Source organism: Antechinus flavipes, chromosome 1 (genome assembly GCF_016432865.1).
Source record: "Antechinus flavipes isolate AdamAnt ecotype Samford, QLD, Australia chromosome 1, AdamAnt_v2, whole genome shotgun sequence".
NCBI classification, from domain to species: Eukaryota; Metazoa; Chordata; class Mammalia; order Dasyuromorphia; family Dasyuridae; genus Antechinus; species Antechinus flavipes.
In genome coordinates this window covers 70,704,394-70,717,149 of record NC_067398.1, presented here as the reverse complement: position 1 = coordinate 70,717,149, position 12,756 = coordinate 70,704,394, and the positions used below count along the sequence as shown (strand labels likewise).

Below are 12,756 nucleotides of genomic sequence, written 5' to 3'. Positions count from 1 at the left end.
AAGATCATGATAACCTTCAGACCACTTCTGTCGTAAAATGAGAAGTGCTCAAATGACAAGAGTTGGTAAATCTGAAGTCAAAGCCTGAGAAAAAAGTCAACCGAAGTCCTAGGTCTTCCTTGCCCTTTGTAGGATTTGTCCAACAAATACAGAGGTCTGAGGGTAGCTGAGCAGCAGGGTTTGTATTCCACTGAGCTGAGACCACAATGTCTAATTAAGCTTTAGCAACCACTTACCCAGTTGGAGACAAAATTAAAGATAGGATAGCAGTAATTTCAAATTAGCACCGTGGGAGATAGCCTTTCATGACAGTTTATTAAATGAAAGAAATAGCAGAACTGGTGCATTTTGAGTTGTTTTTTTTTTTTTTTTAAACAAAGTCATGTTACTCTAGTGCTATTTCTCTCATAAGAGTGGGAAAAAAAGAGATTCTTTAGGGATTTGAACAATGTTCTAGCCAATATTAAAATGGGAAGGTAGGATTAAAAGTATTTTTTTTTTTGCTGAGGCAATTCGGGTTAAGTGACTTGCCTGGACTCACACAACTAGGAAGTATTAAGTATCTGAAACCATAGTTGAACTCAGATCCTCCTGACTTCAGGGCTGGTGCTCTATCTACTTCTTCATTTAGCTGCTCCAAATCAAAGTGCTCTTAAAAGGATTATTTTTGGGGAGAAAATAAAACATTTTTGAAATGAAAACTTTATAACTTAAAAAAAGATCTATGCCATTTAGTTAATGACCACCATTATTATGTATTTGATTTTAAAACTGTTTTCCTTAATAAAAAAAAAATTGGAGTTCTAATAATATGACCAAGCAAAAGTATAATTACTTTCTTAAAATTATAACTGGGGCCTGCCTGTGGGCATTAAGAAAAAGACTAGTGTTTTTATTAATTTTGTCTCACCTTTCCTACTGTTTCATCTCTTCCATAAAGTGCCCAGGAAAGGAGGGAAATATGGAACACTGATAAAAGATTTGATAAGAGAAGAGACACAAGTTTTATCTCTTAGCTTCAATTTTCACCAACTACTTTGTCTGGACCTCTCCTTTCTTCCCATTGTATTCTAACTGATTATGTCCTTGTGCATGTCATAAAGGAGCAAGATGGCTCAAAATTATTCCAGATAGGTAGGAACACTATCTAGAGAAATAAAATTGTATTTTATTACAGCTAAGGAGGCAAGAGAGAGAATGACAAGCTTGGAGTCAGGAAGACTTGAAATTCAAATAAGGCCTCAAACACTAATTAGCTGTGTGAACCTTGAATATAAGTCATTTACTCCGTGTGCCTCAGTTTCCTCAACTGTAAAATAGGGTTTTACAAATAACACCTACCTGTTAGAGTTGCTATAAGGATAAAATGAGATATTTGTGATGTACTTATATTTAGTGATCACTTGTTTCCTATCTTCCATTGCTTAGATTTTTATGTGTTGTTTATAAAAGAAATGCTATTTTATTATCAGAAGTCACTGTAACTTTGAAATTCAGGGTTTCAGACTATATCTCTCAACCAACTATATAAAGAACAATGGTTGTAAAAGCAGAGAGCTTGGGTTTCAATCTTAGTTCAATTAAAAACACACATACACAACACACAAAAGTCCCAAAATCTTAGGGCAATTTTAAGCTCTGATAGTTTATTTAAATAAAACAAATATTTTTATGATACTAAATGATTTTTATGATACTAAATTTCTAGTATCATTTCAGGCTCTATATAACTCTAGAAGCCTAAATAGAGTTATATAGAGCCTGAAATGATACTAGAAATTAGTTTGTCTTACCTTATCCCTTCCCCCATTTTACAAAATCAGAAAGTGAAGCCCCAAAAGGTTAAATAACTATCTTGAGATCACATAAATAAGGAGAAACAGAATTCAAATGCAGACCCCTCTCTTCCTCCAAATCGAGCATTCTTGCAATCCTACTAGGATTTCTCATCAAACTTAAAACTCTCAGAGCATAAATAGGTCCTCAAATTGTCTTCTCATGAAAAATACAAAATAAGTTCTTAATGCATACACCAAACACTCAATATTCCCTGGAGAACCAGGAGAATATTGAAAAGAATCCTGGATTTGGATGCTCAGGATCTGAGTTCAAGACCCAATTCTGCCCTTATTTAGCTGTGATTCCAGGCATGTATTAGATTTAGTAGCCTTGTCCACATCACAATGTCCTTGAGAGGATTGAAAGCAAAAAGGTACATGCAAAGTACTTTGTATTATATACCCTTTAAGCTCTATATTAATTTGTGTTCTTTTTCTCTTCTTATTACTACCATAATGACCAGTGCTTACTCACTCACCTAAACTCATTAAGGGTTTTTTTGGTGATGCAGAATTTGCTGGACTTTGGCAGTCACGAACACAAGGGATAGAATTCTTTCTATATCACTGTAACTGTGTGATCATGGGCAAGTCATTTAAATCTCCAAAGCTTGTTTTTTCATCTTTCAAATGGAAAAAAATACTTCACAGTAATATTGTGAGAATCAAATGAGACAATATATGTAAAGTCACCTGTAAAGTTTAAAATGCAATATAAATGTAAGCTATAATTCTTATTACTCCTTTTCAAAACTTTAGGCTTCAGTCCTATTTAATCTCTTAATACTCCCCCCTTCCTACTGATTTGTAGTGTGGGTCTTTCTAGGACAATATTCTTCTGGGTTGAGCAATGTTTCTTATTTAGATTTCATATTCTAGTAATTTTCACATCTATGAACTTAACAAGGATCTTTGAACTCTCAAGATCATGAGATAAAATCACATTCCAACCTTTGGCAGATCTACCTAAGGGTTAGCTTCTAAGGATCTGTGTGGTCCAGAGAGTTGATGGTCTAAAGCATGTGTTTTTAACCTGGGGTTCAAGAAGAAACTTTTGAGGGGGAAGGGTGATCCATGAACTTGAGTGGGAAAATTTACATCTTTATTTTTATTAATCTTTAACAAATCTAGTATTTCCTTCGATTATAAACTTTAAAAAATTATTGAGAGAAGGAATCCATAGGTTTCATCATGCTGCCAAAGGGATCCATAACATTAAAAAAGGTCAAGAACTATTGGTCTACCAGCAGAAGGACCATATGGTTAGTTATAGATTTGTGGATCTTAAATCTCAAAAGGAAAGACATTTTCAACAAAATAAATAATTGAAGTACCAAGGAACAAAGACCAACCCTGCTGAGTCAGTTTGGATATAACCTAAAAATTAACTTCCCTGAAATCTTAATATTTTTAATGTCTCAATCAGTCTGTATTAATAGATTGTGTGGTTTATTATGTAGAACCAATGATGACTGGTTGATTTATTAGTTGCAGTTTTTGTTGGAATCTTCCCTAAAATACAGTGTTCAGCTATGGATTTTGGATTAAGTCATGGCATCATATGCTTTAAAGATAGAAGTAATCTTAGCAATCTCTGAAATTTGGGTTCAATATTTGAGTTCAGTTATTTTACTTTCAGTAAATACTTGGATTCTAGCAAATAACTCAACAACCAAAAAAAAAAAAGTTTTCTAATTGATAGTGCTACTAAATATAGCTTACATCTCAAAATGTTACTAAAACTACTCATCCTTGGTCATATATGATGATTAGTATTCTTTATATTTTTTATAAATTGAAACCTTGGTCTGACTAGTCTTAGTAAAATGCAGTGTTATCTATGAATCAATCAGAGTTGTAGTAATAAATAAAATATCAAAAATAAACAGCACAAACAGTAACTTGGTTTTGCTACTTGCTAAATTTAAGTTGGAAAAAGCAGGCTTATTGTTAGGGTCAATTGACTTGTGCTCTCTTGGTTATACAAGGCAGAGATTCTGAAAGACCAAGGTCCTTCCAGGAAAACAGCCTGGGCTTTGTGAAATTTGTAAATCTGTAGACTATCTAACTGGAGTATCTTTCTTGATCTTGTTATTTATGAGGATACAGACAGAAGAGCCCCAGATCATCTCCAAGAAACAGACCCTCAATTTAACATACTTCATAATCCTACCGTTGACATTTACTATCTCTGTGAGCTTGTCATTTAACCTTTATTTCCTTCACTTTCCCCATTTATAAGCCAAGGATAGTAATATCTATAACATCTGTCTCTCAAGGGAGTAATGAGGTTCAAATAAGATAACATATATTAAGGATCTAGCAAACTCTAAAGTATTAAACATATGAAGTTTTTTTTATTATAATCCAGTTTTATTTGGATTCTTTATTAATAACATTATCAGCCTTCATATATAATCTATACATGTTTTTTCTTGGCCTATCAATAGGCTGTGGAGGTTAATCTAACATTTTGGGAGGGCTCCAATACCAGGAACTCAAATTCTTCCTGGCAGATTTTAATTGGATATATAAAAAGCTTGAGAGACACAGTTTCTAGATAATTAATCATTTTATTAATTATAGCAAGCAGATAATTAAGAAAAGAATCATTGAGCTGTTTTTCCTAAACCAAAGAACCCTGGAGGAGTCCACCCAAATCTTATTTGTCCTAGGAAGAGTGGATGTTCTTGAGGGTAGATATAGATTGGTTGACAAGTAATAAGAGAATGCATATTATAATGAGAGGTAGGCTTGTTCTAATGAGGGTATGGGGGAATGTGACTCTTCACCCAGTTTTGGACAAAGAGACTTATCTATACTAGACTACCACCTGTCTAGGGCAATCTAGACAAGAGGGGAATCTACTTCCACCTAAATTTATATTTGACTAAAAACACAATAGGCTAGAATTCACCTAAAGTAGAATTTCTTTACTTTTTGATGATAGCTAAACTTCCCAGCTGAGAACAAGATTGAGGAGCATGCTAGAGAAGGAGGAAACAAACAAAAAAAAAATCCTAGAACTCCTCAACAATAAATGGTTATTAATCTAAGAGAGAAAGAATCATTTCTTGCATCATCATTAGTAAAATCTAGAACTTATGGAACAGGCAGGATCAAAATGACTACTGGGTGTCAGTCACACTAGGGTCACTATTTCTTAAAAGAATTGACAGATATTGAAAATAATCAAAGAAAAAACTCTTGTGGGTTGGAAGAAGTGGACAGGAAGCAGGATGTAGAGAAGAGGGCAGGGAGTACATTGACACCTGGGCCTGACTAGGAAACAGTCTCAGTGGCAGAGTAAGAAACAATAGATAAATACCTAATTTGTTAAAAGGAAAAGTTTACCAGGAAGACCTGTGACCTCAGGAATTTCCTGCCTCTGACACTAACTCACTAGGTGACCTTGGCAACTTATTTCCTCTCTGTGGGCCACATTTTCTTCATCTATGAGAAAAAAAAGGACAGGGATTACATTAGTTTTTCTGATCCTGATTTTCTGTAACAAAAAGTAGACTTTTTTTCATTTCTTTGTTTCTTTCTCTTTCTTTTTTGTTTTGTTCTATTTAGATCTGAGCACTTATAAATCATATTGTTCTCCAATAACTAGCTTCAGAAAAACTTGACTATACCTGAGAAATTTTGATAGTTTTTGAGAACTTGAAAGAAATTTAAAAAGCAATAAAATCTCCAAACAAACAAAACACCCCAAACGACTTAATCAGCATTTGTAACTCTGATATGATAACTTTCAAATTTTGATGCTTAGAATATAAACCGCTCAGATCAAAGTTAAGGGCAAGACCTTGAGGACAAGACCTGCCACATTTTTGTCTTTGTAGCCCCCATAGAACAAAAAATAACATTTAAGAAATGTTTACTGAGTGACTAATGAAAAGCATCTTTCTTAAATCAGGAATCAAGTAAAGTACTTTAGTTTATACCTGAAGATTTTAGTGATTTAATTGTTCAAGGAAATTTATGCTAAAAAATCAAAGATTGAATTCAGATTGCATTTTTTAAGGTACAGAATCAGAAACATTTTGGAGCAAAAATACTATCCTTATGAAAGTAGTCATAAAATATTCACAATAACTACAACAATATAAATGGGAAGAACTACCACATATCAAAGAATCAAAAGTGAAAGTAACACAATTATATAGATCAAGCTGAATTAGAATAGATGACCCCCCCCCAATCCACACGTTAGTGACCATGAAGAGTCCACATGTTGAATATATTTTTAGATTTTTAAAAAATGTATTTGCTTTTTTTCCTTCTTAAAAATACTATTTATTATAGGGATGTCTTTCTGGTTGGAAAAAGAGAGAGATACTTGGGATAACCATGGTATAAGAAAGAGAAAACAAATTTAAAAAAAGAGAGAGAGAGTCAAAAATCCCAAGAATTGGCAATCCTGTGGTATGTAAAAAAATGCTAGTAACTTAACAAAAATTATAAGAAGTCAAGGTAGGGGCTTCTGGCAAATATGAGAATGGCAAAAAGGGAGAATCTATTTTCTGACTGATGGTTTTACTTAACATGAAATGACATGTTAAATCCCAGACAATGTCTGGTTTATGATGTTTTCTAAAGACAGGTAAAACTGGCCGTAAGTACAAGGTCAGTGGAGGTCAGGACTAGTTGGGATTTCTTCTCTACTTTTCCTATAAATGGAGCCCTTACTTCTACTTGATATTCTCTCCATTAGTACAATACCATGGTTGGTATTCTTCTTGCATGATTTTCTGCACACATCTGCAGCTATTTGATCAAAATCAGTTCCCACTGTTTTCTCTGACCAACATATAATAAAAAAAAACCATATGCATAAATGTTTACTTAAGAAACGACCTCAGAAATATTTTAATTCTGGTTCTTGATGCTTCTGTACTTGAATCCATTCCTGAAATAAATTCACTTCCTCTTTATCTTGTCTCATAATATTTATCTTCCTTCAATATTCAAATGAGAAATTTTCTCCTCCATGTGTCCTTTCCCATCTCCAGTGGAAAGACTTCTTTTTGTTCTTAGAGCACTAGGTTTAGAACACTCCTTTGCAACCCTCAAGCCCTATATGATAGCATACCTATATCTAAATACTTTTTCTATTTCCCTGCGTAGAAGGTAAGCTCCTTGAAGGCAGGGGCTATCTATATATCTACCTATCTGTCTAACTATCTATCTATTGATTGATCCATTTATAAAAATAGATATTTATCTGTACATATCCTAATGAAAGGCAACCTGGTGAAGTGGACTCAGGTTTGGCCCTAGAATAAGAAAGAACTAGGGACTTAAGTCCTGTCTCTAACACATAGAGAATGTGTGGTACTGGGCAAGTCACTTAACATCTCAGTGCCCCAGGCAATTTACAGTGACAATAAGCTATAAAAGAGAAGGTGATCTGCATTGGTGGAGGGAATTCCCTCTCAGAATCTACCTCTTCACAGAAGAAATCACAGATCAACAAACAAAAAACAGCTCACCATTATATGCCAGTTATCTTGCATAGTAAATAGGCAATGAATATGGACAGAACTGAGATAACACCTTTGTTACTTTTCAAGAGGTTATGGATAGATAGCAGCAGCAGCTCAGAGTTGTAAAAGCCCTTTAAAGTTAACAAAATCTTTTCTTTATAGCAATTTAATAAGGAAAATGATGTGAAGTATTAATTTTATTTTACACATGAAGAAACCCATTTTCAAAGAGATCAAATTATTTGTCTAAGTCACACAACTAGCAAGCAGCAAAGCTGAGACTTGTGCCCATATCTTATATCTCCAAATCTATTCTTCTTTCTGCTATATCCACTGCCTTCCTTGCCTTTGGTATATCATTTTCTTAAATTTGTTTGAAGAACTAAAATGCTGGAAATCTAGGAGATGATATCACTCTTCCAAATCTGAACAGCTTCTGACATTCAGTGATCACTAATTTTTCCACATTGTTGAGGAATCAGAAAGATAGGAAAGAAGCAAGAGGGGAGACTAAAGGGAAGAGTTGAGTGGGGAAAAAGTAGAAGAAAGAAAGAATATAAGGAGACTAAACAAATTCAAGTTATAAGAGATGGGGAAAGAAAGGAGAAAATAATTTGTCAACTCTGAACATAGGCCCTTAGCTTTTAACTAAAAGTAGGGTTTGTGAATTCAAGGAAAACTAGAATCAATCTAAAGCTTTCATTTATTAAAAAGAAAATTAATCTGTGGTGTTAATATATGAAAATATATGCAAAACAGCTATTAGTCTGGGATTGCATCACCTGGAAGCAAATGGGCCCTTCAGACAATAGCCCCATAATTCTATCACAAGAATAGCTTTATGGAAGTCCAGAAGCATAAATGTTTTTCATAATTAAATCTTTGCCCAACATTTATTAGTCCACATGTTGCCTATCCAGTGACATGTTGATTAAAGAATCGTCTAGGAAAGGAATATCTTTAATCACAAAGTTGAATCCTATTAAAAAAAATTCACCCTTTTCTTTTTATTATGTGAAAGCACATTGGGTTCATAATACGATTCAATGTCACATACACTGCCATTTGCTGCTTTATTTAATATACTAGTTGGAAAATGACTGGGGCATGTTAGTCTAGTAAATTACTCAAAGCAATTAGATATAAATTAATTTTTACATCTCTCAGCTTTAAAGTCCAAAGAACAGGAGTATAGAAGAATCAAATGAAGGAAAAATTGAATTAGAATATTAGAATAGGAATTTAGCCGCAAAACCCTTTATTCCCCAGCAAAGTGAAATTACTTCCGAAGATTACTTAGCAAGTGAGGGTGGCAGACTTCAGTTCCTGATTCCAGGACTTTTCCAATTCAACTTAATCAACAATATTTATTAAGTGGTAGATGTACATAAGGGGTTATATGTTATGAGTTAGGGATAAAAGGAAACAAAAACAATACCATCTCTCCCCTCCAGGAGTTGGTACACTGCTGGAAGGAGAATACAATGCATGTATACAAGTACACATACATACACACATATTCCAAGAAAAACTGAGGGAGAGGGGACTAATAGCTGATTAATCCCTGATAGATCAGAAATGAGCCATGTGAACAGAACCTGGAAAACTGAGACACTCAAAAGTGTAGTGTGGGATGAGGAGAGGTATTCCAAACTTGGTGGGCAGGGAGATGACTTGAATAAATGCATGGAGGTTTAAGTTTAAGAGAAAACTGTTAAAGTCTGACTCTTTTTGTACAGCAAAATAACGGTTTGGACACATATACTTATTTTGTATTTAATTTATACTTTAACATATTTAACATGTATTGGTCAACCTGCCATATGGGAGGGGGTGGGAGGTAGCAGGGGAAAAATTGGAACAAAAAGGTTTGGCAATTGTCAATGCTGAAAAATTACTCATGGATATATCTTGTAAATAAAAAGCTATTAAAAAAGAGAGAGAGAGAAAACTGTTATTTTCCCAGTCTGGCTGCAAAGTAGAGTTTGTGAGGGAAGTCATAATAAAGAACAGGGAAGGTGGTTGAAAATCATTCCTTGGAAGGGCTAATAAGTTTGCATTTTATATTATAGACAAACAATAGACAGACACTGGGGAAACTACTGGATGTTTTTGAGGATTACAGAAGGAAGAAAGGAGAATAAGGAAGACTAATTAGAAGTCTATAATAGAGGTTCAGATACTTATTAAAAGTAGAAGCTAAAATACTTTCTATGGACTGAACTAGGATGGTGTTATGTGCAAATGATAAAAAGGGGTCACTTATGAGAGACCCTATGAAAGTAGGGCAATCAACAAACTTTCATGAAGTGACTATTCTTTGTTTCTCAGACAGTCTTTCAGGAACCCGAACTTTTGTTTCCCAGCCCCCTTGGATGCTGATCTGAAAAAACAAACAAACAAAAAAACCGATTTTTCTATTTCAATCTCTGGCTGTCTAGGTCCATACCAGTTTCATGTTCCTCCTTAGATTTGATCTCAATGGACTTGACTTTAGGTCAATACCTACTAGCCTCAACTTCTATCTAATTCTGGCTTCCCAGGCTAGTCTGATTTTATTGCTGACAAAGGGACTGCTCACAGTCCCTATCCTATGCTTTCTAGAATGACAGTATTTCTACCTGTTACCAAAGTTTCTGACAGCAAAGCTTTCCACTGTGACATTTTCTTTTCATTAACAGAGATAACGCTGTGTGTGTGTGTGTGTGTGTGTGTGTGTGTGTATAAATACATATGCTATAAGGGTGAAATAAAAATATAAGCAGGTTACTGTATAACAATGTAGGAAGTGAGAAAAATGGAAATGGGATTGTTTGGGACATTCCTGAAAAGTGGAATAGTATCTCATCTCATTCTCCAAGGGTGATGTTGACTACTTTTCAAGCAATAAATTCTTTATAATCTAAGCCTTATTGTTTAGTAATCTGTAGCTTTCTTGCAAGAAGTATTGGTGAGATGAATATAATATCCCATTGTACTGCCTCTCCTGCTCATGAATATTTCTTCTCTGATGATACACTTTCTCTAAGTGATCGCCTTTCACAAAATTTTGGCAGAGCCTGAAAAATTATAGTTGGGGAATTTTAATCCCAGCTCTGTCACTCTCCTGCTGGCAAGTCACTGAGAGTGACTAATAGAAATCTATAGCTAACTGGCTTCAATACTGCAGTCTCAATGAATTTCATGACCAAGATTTTAGATGATATGTTTTCCTTGCCTATGGCAATCTACCTGATTTGCTATTAACCACAATCTGTAGGATTTGCTCTGATCCCAGATGGAACTGGGTTAAAATTTCATCTTCATAACTATGTGAAATTGGGTCATTCTCTTAAGTTCCCTGTATCTCAATTTCATCACCTATAAACTGAGTGGATTGGGCTAGATGATCTTTAAATTTTTTCCAGTTCCTGGTCTATAACCGGAAGACCTAAAAAATAATACCAGAACATTTACCTTCTAGTAAATGTGTCCGACTAGTTTCAGGATGTATGATTATCTATTTGTATCAACCTAACACAAAGAAACCATAACTGGGGATCACTCTGGAAATTACTGTGTATTACTGAGGAAAGCTATTTCATAGTCTAGTTAAAAATGGGAGGAGGACACTTTGGTATAAACTTATATGTATTCATGGTGTCTCTCCCTAGAGTGTATGAGGTCCTTGAGTGCCAAGTTTTGTTTTATTTTTTGTCCTTGCACTGGTATTTAGCACAATATAGGTGCTTCATGAACATTTGTAACTAATTAGATAGTTTTGCTGTTTTTCTGGATCCTTCACAGGCCAATCTCAACTTATCTCTCCTCATCTTAGCTAACATCCTTGTTTCTCTGACTCCGTCTCTCTCTTTCCCACTCCTTTCACTCCCACTTCTATATCTCCCTTCACATATACATATAAAAAAAAAAGTGTGTGTGTGTGTGTGTGTGTGTGTGTGTGTGTGTGTGTGTGCATGTAAATAGGGATAAAACAATTCCTAGATATTCTCTCATCTTCTCTCTGAAAAGTGGACAGGAATTAATGAATATTAATGAAATGAGGAAGTCATATAGGAAATTGGCTTTCTGTGAATGCAACATGACATGTTTCGTTCCTGATGCCATTAATAAGGCATTACTGTCTGGAGAACATGATCTCAGACGTTCAGGTGACATCAGTTTTTCATGGAAGATGACTCACCTCAGATGAGTAACCCCAGAGTCATCACTGTCCCGTGAAGCGCTCCGTGGGGGGCCATGCTCTGCTGCACAGGTGTATGCAGCATCCTCCTGATCCAAGGCCCACTTATCTTTGGACTTTACACTGTCGTTTTGTGAATCCAGAGAAACGATGTCTGATGGAGAGCTCACGACTCCCGAGTCTTCAGTAGTAGTATCTTCGGATGCAAAGCAGCTGCTCACCGATGCCGTCTCTTCTACTTCAGACAGCTCGGTGATCCTACCATCCATGGAACAATTACTGCTGTGGAGGAGTGGCAGGCTTACTGAATAAAACATATTAGAGACAATTAAATTTAAACCATTTCCATTTTTTTTATTTCCTAATAAATATCACACCCATGTGCCCAATTAATCTTATGTAAAGTTTGGAAGTTGTTCTGTCTAAAGTAAGACAATTGCTAGAGCTAAATTTTATCTTGGAATAAAATTCAGTAAAATTGTCTTTGGGTAATTGATGGGAGAATTAGGTATATGGACTAAGCTTTTAAAATGATGATTTTTGAGGGATATCATTCATGAGTTCTTTTGTCTTCTATTTATTTAAAATTTGAACTATCCTTCATGATTTAAAAATTACCACATTAATTAAAGGCTTTTTGATATAGCCAATTAAATAAATCCAATAGGAAAATCTTTTCAACAACTAAGGTTTGTATAAATTTCAAATTCCCCTATTTCCATTTTTTAGGCCTCATTTCATTTAGTAAAATAATTAATTTATAGGTTAATGAAAATTAAACCATTTAGAAATGTAAGTGAACTCAGAACTTAAATAAACCAAGGCAGACTTGTGAAAAGTATTTCATATGGAAATGTGACATCTTGACCTGAAATATTAGCCACATATTCAGCTCTCTTTTCATTTTTATTTCTGAGACAATCCCTACTTTGTCTAAAAAGGAACAATCTTGTGAGAGAAACTTTAAGTGAAATTAAATAAAATCAAAACCAAAAAAAAGTCTCCTTGGCTGAGGTTACATTGCCATTAAGCACTGAAATTGATTCCTGACAGCAGAAGCAATAAAATTCATAGAGTTACAAATCACTCTTAAAGCTCTAAGCTCTGGCAAACATTAATATTAATGATTAGGAACACTATGGCAATTCTGTCCATCTATCTAGCTATTTGGAGATGTTATTACGTTATCCTGACCTGATTTTTATTACTAGGGCTCTGGTGGCTTAAAGATCATGGAAAGTCT

General features: G+C 34.6%; 1 protein-coding gene across 4 annotated transcripts in view; it reads right to left on the bottom strand.

Moving 5' to 3' along the window:
• The window catches only part of COBL (cordon-bleu WH2 repeat protein), a 304,356-nt gene that overhangs the window by 12,010 nt on the left and 279,590 nt on the right, over window positions 1-12,756 (bottom strand). For all 4 annotated transcript variants that reach the window (XM_051984152.1, XM_051984142.1, XM_051984161.1 and 1 more), the window contains one exon: window positions 11,514-11,817. In XM_051984152.1, the coding sequence (XP_051840112.1) occupies window positions 11,514-11,817 (304 nt within the window). The remainder of the gene's footprint in view (window positions 1-11,513; window positions 11,818-12,756) is intronic.